This window comes from Halichoerus grypus, chromosome 8 (assembly GCF_964656455.1).
Source record: "Halichoerus grypus chromosome 8, mHalGry1.hap1.1, whole genome shotgun sequence".
Lineage (NCBI taxonomy): Eukaryota > Metazoa > Chordata > Mammalia > Carnivora > Phocidae > Halichoerus > Halichoerus grypus.
The window spans coordinates 25,010,091-25,024,629 of record NC_135719.1 but is presented as its reverse complement, the minus strand read 5'-3'; the positions used below and the strand labels follow the sequence as shown (position 1 = coordinate 25,024,629).

At 48.5% G+C, this 14,539-nt stretch overlaps 1 protein-coding gene across 6 annotated transcripts in view; it reads left to right on the top strand.

The window, feature by feature from the left end:
• TTC23 (tetratricopeptide repeat domain 23) overlaps positions 1 to 12,552 on the top strand; it is a 101,165-nt gene extending 88,613 nt beyond the window's left edge. For 4 of the 6 annotated variants that reach the window (XM_078078942.1, XM_078078943.1, XM_078078945.1 and 1 more), the window contains 3 exons: positions 4,353 to 4,475; positions 11,108 to 11,190; positions 12,003 to 12,552. In XM_078078942.1, coding sequence (XP_077935068.1) covers positions 4,353 to 4,475; positions 11,108 to 11,190; positions 12,003 to 12,117 — 321 coding nt within the window. In that variant the 3' untranslated portion in view covers positions 12,118 to 12,552. Of the gene's footprint in view, positions 1 to 4,352; positions 4,476 to 11,107; positions 11,191 to 11,877; positions 11,983 to 12,002 lie in introns of those variants that run through there. The other 2 variants (XM_078078946.1, XM_078078947.1) reach the window with 2 other exon arrangements.
• Positions 12,553 to 14,539: the final 1,987 nt, after the last annotated feature.

Below are 14,539 nucleotides of genomic sequence, written 5' to 3'. Positions count from 1 at the left end.
TGCTTATCTGTCCACATCCTCCTCCTCCTCTGTCATGGCAGTCACTCCCTTCAAGATGGAGATCATGGCTGCCAGCCCTCCAGAGTTTTACTTCCTACTCTTGTGCCATTTCTCAGTCATAGCTTGAAAGATCCTAGGGAAAGGGCTATAGATCTGGCTTGAATCAAGTGCTCACCCTGGATCAGTCAGCTGAGGCCAGGGGTGTGGTAGGATGTAAGAACATGGTGCCCTCAAGGGTGCCCTCAGCCCCCCGCTGTCCCCGGTGGGGTGGGGCGGGGACCACGACCGCCCAGCGTGGAGGTAGTGCCATAAATACGGTCCCATAGTCAGAACACACACCTGGGACAGGGTCCCTAGAGCCCCTCCCTGGTTTTGAAGCCTGTGCAATGAGCCCAGTAGGCATCCAGTAGCTTCCTCCCTGAGAATATTGCAGGCCAGTGAGGGAGTTGCAGACTATAAACCCCCAACTGTGGTATTGTGTGCTAAGTTCTCCCGGTCCACACTGGGCTCTATGGGAGGGAAGGGGCTTAGGGAAGGTGTCCATAGATAAGTAGTCCTGAAAAAGAGTGTAGCCTAGCAGAGATAGGAATTCCCAGGTTGGAAAAGGGGCAGGAGAAGAGGTTCAGGGGCGAGAGAGTGAAGCCTCTTTAAGAAGCAAAAACTTCTTCTGTCAGGAAATCGTCTGGGAAAGACATGGGGGCAGGTCTCTGCAGCCATGTTTGTAGGTTAAGGGCCTGAGACTTGATCCTTTAAGCAGGGGTCCCAAACAATGGCCAGTTCACTGCCTGTGTTTATTTCATTACAGTTAAGGATATAAGCCAAGGTAAGAATGGTTTTCACAGATAGTCATAAAACCTGTCATCATTGTACAAGGTGATCATAAATTGATTGGAGTATAGGGAACATAAACGGAGCCCCCACTGAGTGAAATCTTACCTGCACCAAAAAAGAAACCCATTCTTCTCCTGAGTAAACCTAGATTACAAAAACACCTACTCGTAATTTCATTGATAAAACAAACTCGAGGAAGTTTGCTCTCCCTCTTGTTATGTATGTGCCTATACAGTAAGCCTCAATGTTTGTCTCTATATTTAGAGACAAAAGCCCACAGTATTTACCGTGTGGCCCTTTGCAGAAAAAGTTTTCTGAACATTGCTCTAAGCAGCTGGGCGCCGTGAAGGGAATTTTAAGCAAGGCACCACAGGTCTATATTTGTACTTTGGATTTAAAAAAAAAAGAAACACAGTAAGGACAGTGTTGAGAATGGACCGGAATGGGCCAAGAATCAAGGCAAGAGGCATGAGAAAGATGAGAAACCTCTGTGAAATGGTGGTAACAGCAACACCCAGACTTTCTTCCCCCCACATCGTCCCAGGGGTAGAATGAGGGGAGGGAAGTGAGGCTGCTTTATAGAGAGTGGCAGGATCCAGTGGGGCCCAGGGGGCCACAGAGCACCAGAAGGAGAGGATAGAGCTTTCCTGGCCAAGACACTGCCTGCCCTTGGGAGCCTCCACTGTGATTCCTCTTCCGAGGGTTCAGCCTAGCCACTAAACTCTGGGCTGGGGAGGGACCCCCGGAATGGGGGAAGCTGGCAAATGTTAGCAGATGCCCAGAAACTTGAGCAGGGGCCACGCGAACCTTCATGAGGGCCCCGCTGTCCCCGGTGGGGTGGGGCGGGTACCACGACCGATCACAGGCTCAGAGCCAGGCTGGCTGCAGCCCAGGGCGGCTCATATGTCATTCCTAATCCTCACAGCCCAGCAGGTCAGACCTTAGTAGCCCTGTCTTACTGGCAAGGGGCCTGAGGCACCTGGAAACAAGTAAGTTGTATATGGGCAGGTTCCTCTTAAGTAAGGTTCACCAAGCATGGGATGTTAAAGCCCTGCATGAGGGTGACCTTCTGAATCTGACTCTGGGGCAGGGGTTCCTGGGCCCAAGGATCTGCATTTTAGCTTCTGGGGGAAGGTTGAGATCACTGCTCTGGGCCCCATACCCACCCACAGGGCTTAAAATCAGCTCAGCCTCGAGAAACTGTCAAGTTTCATCACTCCCAAAGACTGCCATGGAAGTTAGTGAAATTTTTTCCCGTTAGTTTGGCCTCATTAACCATCAGTCCCAAACACCATGGCTTTGACATTTTATTTTTTTATTTTTATTTTTATTTTTTTTATTTTTTTATTTTTTGGCTTTGACATTTTAAAGCAATCGGGCCATTTGCCAGAATGCGGGAAGAAAGGGTTGAAACTTGTGTGTCCGTCAGTCATGCGTGCTGTGGTCCACGTGGTCCCCACTGCCACTCCTCCGCGTGTGCCCATCTGAGGACAGGGCTGGCCACACTGAATGCTGGGGCACGCACACAAGACTTAAAACACATCCTGCACATCTGTCTGCTGCTGAGCCCGACTTTCTCAGTCGCCATACTTAGCACCGGGCTCCGCAGAGCCAGCAGCAGCTTTCTAAAGTAAAGCTACAGGCAGAGTGTTTCTCTCCTTTTACCACAACAAAGCTCTGTCCCCCAAGTTTTCGACTGTGGAACAGGAATCCAGTGAACACGGGCTTTTCCGGATGTGCCCTCCTGTGCTGAATGGCCTGGGCATGGTCCTGTGGGCACGAAAAAAACAGGAAGGCACGAGAAACAAAGCAGACCATGGGATTAAATTACTGAGAGGAAAACAATTATTATTGATCTGTTTTTCAAAGGCATCTGCCTGCAGGGCACAATGGGAGAAATCTGCTGGCTCCAGATGGAAATTTCCACAGCAAAAGTTCCGTATGCTTTTGCAACATAGAGACCTGGTTTGATTCTAGGATGGGCGTCACTGCCAACATTTTCATCCAGGGGAAAGGCTGCAAAAAAGGGTTCCTAAAGACTGTTTCCCAGGGCAGTAGCCTCTTGGGACTCATCCTGGACCCAGTGACAGGATGAAGTTGAGGTGGCCTCCCCCCTTCATCTGGCCTCCCTAGTGAGTACTGTCCGCATCAGGGTCATCCACTGCCTGACTGCTTCACAGCTTCCAACATTAAACATTTCCATAAAAGAATAACATGATGTTCTGTGAGTGACCTCTCTCCAAGAAATTCAAAACCCACTATGATGAATCAGTTGAAGAAAGGCAGAGGAAAATGGTTTTTATTCATAGATTGTAGATGAGAAAGCCATCCCTGGAAGGGTCTCATGTGATCATGGATCAAGACCCTAGACCAGCCGTTCCTCCAGCCGGCCAAGCACCCAGAGCCTTCTGGTTGACAGCTGTCTTTTATACATAATTCATGCACTGTCATTCTGTCAGCGGACCACTGAGTTTTACTTTCCCTTTAGCCTGTGTGGTGTTTTCCTGGTTGCCCTGGGTACCAGGAAATCCGGAGCAAGTTTGGAGTCCCCACACAGCCCCATGTTAGCCCACACTGTTTTCAGGTGTGGTCTTATGTATTGTCCTTGATCCTGATTTTCCTAATGGTCATTGACTAAACCCATTGCCGGGCTGCAGCAGGTCCCCTCCAGTCCTTTTTGGAAAGAGAGGAAGGTCATGCCATGACTTTCACATCAAAAAAATCCCGTTCTTGGGTTGAGAAGCACGCTTGAAGACGTTCCAGGTGCTCCATCGGTTGATATAGGATAACCGTGGGAGCGGATGGTTAGGGGATCAAGGTCATCCAGCGTTGACCTTCTGTGGAAAAGGTGGAGCCTCCCTTGCCTGCTGTAGGCTAGGTGGGAATGAGAAGTCCAGCCCTGCTGGCCATAGGCATCACCAGCTGCCAGGAAGAGGCCCCATGGGCACGTGGCCAGCGATGGAGGGAAAGGCAAAATCTCCTGCATAAATTCAGTGTGACCTTAAACAAGTGGAAAGAGTGATGGTCAGGAATGGCTTGTGTGAGGGGCACCTGGGTGGCTCAGTCGGTGAAGCGTCTGCCTTCGGCTCAGGTCATGATCCCGGAGTCCTGGGATCGAGCCCCGCATCGGGCTCCCTGCTCAGCAAGGAGCCTGCCTCTCCCTCTGCCTGCCGCTCCCCCTGCTTGTGCTCACTCGCTCTCTCTCTGACAAATAAATAAATAAAATCTTTAAAAAAAATAATTAAAAAAAAGGAATGGCTGGTGTGACCACGCCGGCTCAGGAAGGACTCGGGCAACACGGCTGAGCTCCACATCAGAAGGGAAACCGGCCACGAAAAGGCAGCCCAAAGGGCTTAGCTTGAAGAGGGTCCGAGTCTCTTGCTCTGTCTGGCTCCGAAATGGGCAAGTCTGGCTTCTATACAGAAAGCTGGCTGCTTTGACCGACATGTGGGTACGCAGCCGGATTCCCCGCAATAGCAAGTCCCGCTGATGCATTTGTCCTCTAAATGTTTGTGTTGCAGTTGTCCTGGAGAAAGATGATGGTAGCTTGCTCCAAGACAATGGCCAGGGGATGGAGCAAAGTCGTGGGGGAGTCGAGGGATGTCGATAAGGATGTAGAAGCCACGGCACATGGCAGCTCGGAGGTGAGGAGTGAGGGAGACAAGGATGCCAAGCAGACTTCCTAGGCTGGCACTCAGACGCTCAGGGAGAGCTTTGCAGATGGGCTCTGCTCTCAGCAGCTGCGTGAGTGGCAGTCCCTGGGCCCCCCTTTCTTCCTCATCTCCCATGTCCCTTGTCCTGGGGCCCCTGGTCCCACCTTATCTGTCCTTCTGTCAAGGGAGGCTGCCTACCCACCTGTGCAGCAGGGGGGGCTCAGAATTAGTGGGTCTCCAGGTAAGGGAGCTGCAGGGCTCTGTGTGTGCATGTGAGAGAAAGAGAGAGAGAGAGGGAGGGAGAGAGAGAGAAGGGGAATCAGAGTATGCTTCCTCAAACACTTTCCAGTCCTCCTGCCTGGGACCCCACCACCACCTTCCCCCCATCCTGCAAGCCTCAACTCACATGTCACCTCACAAAGGCCTTCAGCCTGCCCCTCTCTGCTCTGCCACTGAGGTGGACACAGGGGGGCATATTGCGGGGGCTCTGCAAACATCTCCACAGGAACGGGTGGGTATGGAGGAAGATGTGGGCCCAGTGAGGGCAAGGCTGGTTCCTGCGCAGGGCTCGGGTGTGCCCCTGTTTCTGCAGGAAGATGTGAGCTGATGAATTGTGTTTCAGTTTGTCCTTTCAATTCTCCCAAGGTCATCCTTTGAGTAAATCACCTCTGCCTGCCTGGTAAAGATTCGTAAAGGAAAGCCTACTGGTGTTCTTCTAAACCTTGAAGACATTCCGCACTCCCACGTATTTTGGGTTCTGGTATCTTTTTTTCTTAAGACCAGCCTTGAGAACTGACATGAAAACAGAGGCACAGTTCATGAGTTTCTGGGTGATTCTCTGCCCTGGGCGTACTGTTGCAGCAGATAACGTGTACAAAGGAGTAGTGATTTCGGATCTTGAGCATTAGAGGCTTTCTTTACAAATGTACCTTTCTCTGGCTTTGTTCTTCATTTCATATAAAGACAAAATACAAGTGATAGCATGACAGGCTTGGCATGGACCCTCACCAGGCGTGGCAAAGTCTGTCAGTTTTCCATTATTGAGCCACGCGGCCTTGCGGCTGGCTCTTCAGCTCTTCCGTTAGTAAGGAGGATGTGTCCCCTCAGCACTTCCATTGTCTGACGTTCCTTGATAGGAAGGATGCGGCAATTCTAGGACTTAAGGCTGGACGTTGATGGCGGAAGGGAGGGCTAAGGCACCCGCAGTCCAGCTCTGCAGAGGCGCTGCTATGAAAATAAATGAATGGCCTTGAGTCCTGACTGCAGAAGGTGAGGGATTCCTGCCCAAACCAGAAGATACGCTTCTTTGTGAGTCTGGGTATTTAGCTGTTGTGGTTTTCTAAAGCCGGAGTGACTGAGTCAGCTAACCTCCATGCCGGAGCTGCCCCCCCCCCGAGCCACCCCTCCAACCACACTGGGAAGGCGTGAGCTCTGGGGCACAGAGGTAGACCGGAGCTAGGAAGACACCAACTGATGGCTCCTGTCTCAGCTGCTTTGTCTCCGGGGCCCCTTAGGAACCTAGCTCTCCAAACTCAGTCATGTCAAAAATAATTTTTTTAATTCCACATTAGATGCTTCAGGTTGTGTCTTAACGACCCCGGCAGCCATGAAGGACTGCTACGAGGAGGAGCACCTAGCCAACAGCACTCTTGCAACCACTGAACTTGCCTGGATTTGGAGGGCGGACGTTTGTAATGCTCTACCCACGGTAAAGCTCCCTTACTGGAGGTTTTGGTAGCTGATGGATCCCTGGAGCCCCGTGGTCCAGCCATGTCTTCAGGCTCCATATACGAATTTCCTCAGATGACCTCCTTGTCCACTGGTGTCCTTATTCATTCATCTGGCAAATACGGCACACACTCAGCTGCCAGGGACCGGGCAGGGCCCTGGGGCACAAAGACAAGCAACACAAACGTGGTCCCTCTGGGGACAGCTTGCAGGCTAGTGTAGAAGCCAGCGCCCCCTTTTGTCTTCTCTGCAGTGGAACGAAAGCTTCTTGTTTGATGTTTAAGGAATAACAGAAACACAAATGACTTCTCCCAAGCCCTGCAGATAAAATCAAAGAGAAAAACAGCAATGTCACGGCTCCCCCAGATTCACCTGGAGCCTGGAAACTTCAGGGTTTTTTGTTGACTTAAAGAAAAATGAGAAACACCCATGTAGGGACTGATTTCAGATCGGAGTGCGCTGGCCTTGGAAGAATCTGGAGGACACCAAACAGCTTTTATTTATGGTGTCGGATGTTCTATTGCCAGTGTTTGGGAGTTCTTTACTTAGTTCCGAGAGGTGTTTACAATGCCTGGCTCCCAGGAGGTTCAGTTAACAATTTATTGACTATGTCTCTGTCAATGTCTATATTTTTAACAGAAGAATCGAAATACCTATTTCACGCAAAAATGCTTAAACAAATTTAGCTAAGAGGAGCAGAACGTTGAGAAATTCAATTTACGTTTCTTAGATAAATACGCGGCTATGTAAACATTTTCTACTAAGAATCAGTGAGGGGTTATTTTACTCTTTTAAAAAGGTAGCTCTTGAAGACTATTCCAGCTAATGGGTGAATGATTCTTTCTTGTTGTGGTGCCTGGTACGGCGTCCCTGGGCTCTGTCATCATAAAGGAGATTAGGCAGGGGCTGAGGACCTGTTTCCCTCTCTTAGCTGGCATCCCTTTACATCTCTTCTCGCTTCAGCTAGAATTTGGGGCAAATCTTCTTAATGAGGATAAGTAGCCTTTACAAAAATCTATTAATGCCAGGAAGAAAAGAGTCTTGACTACCGGGGTCTAGGGAGTAGGGATGGGGCTGGAGGGGCTCACCTCTCTTGGGCTTGAGTATTGATCATGACCCTCTCTCCCACCTCCGCACTCTCTACAAACATTTTCCCCAGGGAAAAGGATCAGCACACAAGGTCTGGAATGGAGGTAGTTAGTAAAACCAGTGAGAATTTGTATAAGCTCTGTCAATTGCCATGTCATTGTTCCCAGGAATCTGTGGATATTTAGCTACTAGTATGTATTTCCCTAGGGAATGAGGGGCCAGAGAGAAACTTTGGTAACCAAAGGGGTAGGATGGAAATTCCTCCTGACTTTTGGATTTTGGAGGCCGTCTGTTAAGGCAGGGTAAACTGAGACCTCAGACTGTCTCAAATAATCACTATAATGTCAGTAAAATTCTAATGTCACGATGAACAAGTTAGCACCAACGCATGTTGACATCAGCTCATTTCTTTTTTTTTTTAATTTTTTTATTGTTATGTTAATCCCCATACATTACATCATTAGTTTTGGATATAGTGTTCCATGATTCATTGTTTGTGCATAACACCCAGTGCTCCATGCAGAACGTGCCCTCCTCAATACCCATCACCAGGCTAACCCATCCTCCCACGCCCTCCCCTCTAGAACCCTCAGTTTGTTTTTCAGAGTCCATCGTCTCTCATGGTTCATCTACCCCTCTGATTTCCCCCTCTTCATTCTTCCCCTCCTGCTACATTCTTCTTCTTCTTTTTTTCTTTCTTAACATATATTGCATTATTTGTTTCAGAGGTACAGATCTGAGATTCAACAGTCTTGCACAATTCGCAGTGCTTACCAGAGCACATACCCTCCCCGGTATCCATCACCCAGTCACCCCATCCCTCCCACCCCACCCCCCACTCCAGCAACCCTCAGTTTGTTTCCTGAGATTAAGAATTCCTCATATCAGTGAGGTCATATGATACATGTCTTTCTCTGTTTGACTTATTTCACTCAGCATAATACCCTCCAGTTCCATCCACGTTGTTGCAAATGGCAAGATCTCATTCCTTTTGATGGCTGCATAATATTCCATTGTATATATATACCACATCTTCTTTATCCATTCATCTGTTGATGGACATCTTGGCTCTTTCCACAGTTTGGCTATTGTGGACATTGCTGCTATAAACATCGGGGTGCACATACCCTTTCGAATCCCTACTTTTGTATCTTTGGGGTAAATACCCAGTAGTGCAATTGCGACATCAGCTCATTTCAAAATGAGCTGCATCAGAAGCACTCATAAGTATGTAAACAGAGGAGTCAGGTGGGTTTAAAATTAGACCTGATCTTTTACACTAAGTTAAGGTATTTCTGGCCATGTAGGAGAAAATGAAGTCCATTCTGGCAGGAATGTTAGCCCTGGACAGGGGCCTCTCACTGCCAAGCAGGAGTGATGGGAAAGCCTGCTTGCTTCCTGCTTGCAGTCCCTTCCTGAGCACCTTCTCTGCTGGGCCCTGCATGGAGACACCCCCAGGCTTCCAACAGCGGGGAGCCACACAGAAGAGGAGGGCTGGAAACCCGTCCCCAAAAGCAGTACAGAACTTTCTCAGGTTCCTGAATTTGCCAAGTTCACAGTTTATCTGTGGATTAAAACAGTGCTGGCTCAACCCCGTGGAATGAGCAGCACGTTGCCTAGGCCAGGCCTGGCCACGGCCCCAGAAGGGCTAGGGCTTGTTGGATGGAGGGGGTGGGATTTTGGAGAATTTGAATCATATGCTAAATGGAATAACAGAACCAGGGTACTACTTCCTGGTGTTACATAATTCAACCAACAGAGTGAAGATCTGTTATTTTAAAAAAGAACCGTGTCATATCTTCGTCTAATAATATTTCTTTCCTCCAGAAGACAGCCCCATTCTCAGATTCCAAAACCACATTCTCAGTTCCTCAGATTGAACCAAACATTCAGACAGTTTTGATATTTTCCACATCTTATAAAGACAAAGCATTTTGGCTGCTTGCATTTTAATTTTCTCAAAGACCTAAAAATGGTTGTCAGATCAGAACGAATAAACAGTCTTCAGTCTTCAGTACAAAGTCCTCAAACCCTCGCACTTTTTTTGACTCAAGCTGTTACCATGTAGAAAAACCAATTCAATATTTTAAAAATATAAAGTATTTCAGATATGCAGAAAAGCATGAAGAATGTAACAAACACCTTTGAGCTCACAATTCAATATAAGCAGTAAGACATGACCCATACAGTTGAAGTCCCCACTATTCCCTTTCCCACCCCCACCTCCAGATGACTACTGTCCTGAATTTGATATCATTCCCATGTTGTCTTAATTATTTTACTATGGCCTTGTTTTACATGCTTCTTAAGCTTTGTATAAATGATATATATTATATATATTATAATAATATATAACATAATAGTATATAATGCATTCATCTGCAATTTGCTTTTTTTCTGCCTATAATCACAAGATTCATCTATGTGGATATATACAAGCACATCAAAAATCTGTATGATATTGTACATATACAATACATATATATATATATATATCACAATTTACCTATCCATTACTAAATATTGCCAAATTGTTCTAAAAAGTTGTCGTACCGATTTCAACACCCACTATCAATATATAAAAGTGTTCTTCTTAATACCTTTGACAAAGCTTGGTATTATCATGATCAGACTATAATTTTTGCAATAGAATAGGTGAAAGGATGACCTTGTTGAAGTTTTAGTTTGCATTTCTGATTACTAGTGAGCTTAGGTGTGTTTATTAGCCACTTAGTTTTCAAATTCTTTGAATAATCTCTTTATGTCTTTTGATTATTTTCTATTGGTAGGTTGTTTTTCTCATTACCTTATAGGAGTTCTTTATATGTTCTTAATACTAATCCCTTCTCAGTATTGTGCGAGTATTTTCTCTCATTGTACTTTGTACTTTCCCTCTTTGTACTTTGCTTAAGGTGAATTTTGGTGCATAGATGTTTTGAATTTTAATACAGTTAAATTTTATCAGTCTTTTACTTTTGGTTTGTCTGGAAGTAAGTAATACTTCCCTACCTCAAGGTGATGAAGATAAACCTTCAATGTTTTCATCCAAAAGTTCCATTTATTCACTAGTTCAGCTCTTCCCCCTAGACCCTTCAGGGCCACTTCTGTCATCTATCAAGTGTTAGACTCTCTGCCATGTTCTATTGATCTGTTTGTCTATCTCTGGATGAAAACCATCGTTGGGTTTTGGCCATTTGGGGGCACAACTTTCATCTTTATCCTTTCCTTGAGTTTGCCTTGGCCTGGTACAGGCAACCAAATAAATGGCAGCCCAATAAGCAGAGGGGAGAAATCAAGCCAAAGTTAGCCCTGGGTAAGACATAAACTGAATAGTTAACTCCTAAATAAATTAATTCCTAAGAAATTACTGTATAGTAATGAATATAAAAAGCCTATATAATATAAAGCATTTTTTAACAACAACAAAAAGCAAAAGCATTAAAAAACTTTTCTGGGCTATTACAAGGCTCATTTAATAATGGAAACTAGAGACCATCCCCAGTCGATACCAGTGTTCTTACCTTTATTTTCTAAAATGAACGTAAACATAGTTCGCATACAGCTAGTCATAGGGAGTTCTGTAAAATGTTAAAACTTTAAATGTGTTAAAACTTTACATGTGTTCCCTGGATCCCTCAGAGCATCCAGATTGAAGGTCCCTGAAGGTCTGTCCCTGAGAAACCCTGAGCATGCACCAGTTCTGTCAGGCATGGGTCTTTATTTCATTCAAGGGAGACTTGATTTTCCTGAGAAACGCTCTCAGTGACATTGTTATAACCTCATGATCGCTACTTGGTGTTCTGCAGTGTCTTCAGATTCAGACGCTCTTGTACGGACTACAGGACAAGAGGACTCTGGCCACCCAGCAGACGGTGGACGTCCTGTCCAAGTGAGTTGGCCTCTGCTTGCACTGTTTTCTTTGCCATTCCGATCTCGAAGGAAGCTGGTTCTGTACGGTTCTGTGAACTTTCCGTGGAAAGTTTTACTAACTGACTTCCTGTAACTCATCAACTATATGGGACCAGTAAACTAGCTTCCCTTGCCCAGATACTAAGAAGAGATTAGCTCTTGAGTAATGTCAGAAACACACACTGGGATTGTCCCTCCTCCAGACCAGCGCCTGCAGGTCACCTCCCCTGCGGGAAGGCAAGGGCGCAGCGCTCTAGCTTGGCCGGCTGGCCTGTCAGGATGGGGGGGCCGGAGAGCCCTCTGACTTCACCTTGAAGGCCGACCCCAGGTCTTCCGCAGCCGGTGAGCAGAGAAGAGGCGCACGCTCCGCTGTAGAGATGCTACACCTCACAGAGCCTGTGGGCAGACTGCCAAGGAAAGATCATGGAAGAGGAGACAGCCAGCGGGGGGCACTGTCTCAGAGCCCCCCCCCCCCCCCCCCGAGCCGGGGCCCCTTCGGCCTTGAGCCGGCAAGGCCTCCAGCCCCCACCTCTCTGCTTGGGTTCTGCTCACTGAGCCAGCCAAGGGCTGATTCTCTCAGCTCAGCGAGAATGGTCACAAGGAATTAGAAAGCGGGAGAAAAAAATCCTGTGCCAGGATTCTCTTCTCATTTATCTTCCCTCCCCAGGCTCCTTCGTGACCTGTAGCTCACAGTCGTGAGGCTTCCCTTCTCCGCAGCAAGGGCTGGGCCGGGGGGAACCGTGCGGAGGTCTGAGGGGCACCACACTCACCCCACCTTCTGCTCCTTGGCAGGACCCCAGAGGTGGCCGTGAAGTCTAGGCAGGCCCCGAAAGCCAAACCAGCCTTCTACACCGGCGTGGCCCCGCACACTGTGCTGGGGAAGGCCCGGCCCAACGCGGCGGACTGAGCACCCCCCCCGCACCCCCAGAGAGAGCTTTAGTCATGCCTGGGCGCCGACACTGAGGGTCCCCTCTCAGCCTCTCCAACAAGAAGATGGAATCCGACAGCTGGTCAGGGTTTGCTGTTTGCAGACTTCCCGTGGGCCACGTTTGGACGGTGGATACCCTCCAGGGTGATCTGGTGCTTTCTATAAAGAATTTTTCTTTTTTGCCGCCCAAGTGGTTTTTCTCGCCAACAAAAACTTGTACCCATCAGCACCGCTGGGGTTGCAAGGCTTGTCTTCAGAAGTTTACGACTTGCTGTGTGTGAATACAGTGTACAGTATCTGGACAGAGCCCCTGGCATAGATCTGGAGTCAGGTTTGGAGCAATAAAATTCTGGAAAAAGCCCTTTCTTATAGGAAGATAATAGGGATTGAGAATAAAGTGCTAATGAGAGGAAACTTGGGCGTGCTGGGGTTGGTATGTGTTCTTAAAATGAAGCCTGCCTCAGAGCTGCTCGGAGCCTAGAGAGGGGCACGAAGAAGCTTCTCTTCACTCATGCAGTCATTCACTGAAAGTGGCTGAACACCCAGTGAGAGCTGGGGACACAACAGTAAACAAGACACACCGTCCCCTTCCCCTCAGAGCTTGCCACCCAACATGGACGCTACGCTAAACATAATGGTGCAATTAGTTGGTAACAGAGGGAAAGAGCCCAGTACAGCGAGGCAGGTAGTGAATGGCGGTAAATGGGCCAGACGTCAGGGGAGGCAGGGATAAGGGAGTGAAGAGAGATGAGCAGGAGTGAGGCCGGCCTGGAGAGGCTGCGGGGGAGGACCGCTGACTCCCGTGGCCTCTACTCCGGGCAGGAGAAACATGGCTGCCCTCTGGAGCTGCTTTTTTTTTTTTTTGAGTTGGCCCAGTCCTTGGCCCCCTGCTCTCCCAGCTTTCTCTGGGTCCAGCATGTGAGGTGGGGAGGGTGGGAGTGGGACGAGCGCTCATGTCCCACAGTGCTCTTCAGTCTCCTGCGGGGGGAGGCCATTGCCACTCGAGAATGGAAAAGCAGAGTGGGAAGTTTTGAGCACGTTTGTTCACGCTGTCAACAATGAGAGCCGGTGCTGGATAAAGGTGGACAGAGTACATGGTGGGTGGGAATGGGCTGTGGGTGGCGCTGCTCCTTCTCCTTCCCACCCTCATCCCACGGACCGCGGTCCAACGAGGCTGCAGGCTGGTGCTAAGATGGCAGCAGGATGCAGCCCGGGCCCCCTTCCACTCCAGCACCCAGTGGGAAACCCAAAGCCACTCTGGTTCCATTTGGGCAGGATGCCACCTCAAGAATTGATGGGGGAAATAAACCAAAAAGGCTCATGACAGGGTTAGAGAGACAGGCAGGGTCCCTGGTCCCCCTTGGAAGCTGTGAGCTGCCCACACAGACCACCAGCACCGGTACCCACTCACCCAGTAGGCCTGCAGTGGGAGGAAGGCACGAGACGTGGTCACTACTCACCAAGTGTTCCATCTAGCTGAAGATACGGGTTTCAACGTGGATGGGGGAATAAGCATTTTAAGTATACACCACACTGGAGTCTGCCAGGGACTGAATGTGTACCTCCAAAATTCATGATGAAGCCCTAGTCCCCAGTGTGAAAATACTAGGGGTGGGGCCTCTGGGAGGTGATGAATACGTGAGAGTAGACCCCGTGAATGGGATTAATGCCCTGATCAAGAGACACGGGACATGATCGCTCTCCACCACGTTAAGACACAAGACGACCGTCGGGCAACCAGAGACTCCCAACCAGGCACCGAAACCACCAGCACCTCGATCTTCGACTTCCGGCCTCCAGAACTGGGAGAAATAAATGTCCCTTGTGTGAGCCTCCCAGTCCGTGCTCTGCTCTTGCCGCAGCCTGAGCAGATAGGAGTCCGTGCTGGGCTTTTGGGGGGGAAAAGTGAATTCTGATGTGACTTCTTCCTTTCTGTATTTCTTGGAGGAGAAGGTCTTGGAATCACAGAAACTAAAATGCATTTTAAAAAATTTCGTCCCTACCCCAGGAAAGAATGAACTTAGGAATGTCCCGCCCAAATGTCTCCCATCTATTAAATGTGTTAACTTCAACACAAGAGGAAGACCATAGATATTCATGGTCTTTGTGGTAAAAAGTTACACACAAGCAAGGGTATCTAATAACTCTTCTGTGTCTCCAACAACTCCAAGTTTTTCAAGCACCAAGAAACGGACATGATTTACTAACCCCTCCAATTTGTGTGCCTTGGGCTGTCCTGGTTTTAGCACTGAACGTCCCGTGTCCCGGGAGACACCTCCATCCCAGGGAACAACGAGATGGCTGGTCACCCTACGGCACTAGCCTTCCAGGCTGTGACGACCACATTCTTACCACAAACTGTCCAGCCTGTGTTTGAATACAAGCCAGCTGGTTTTTGCTC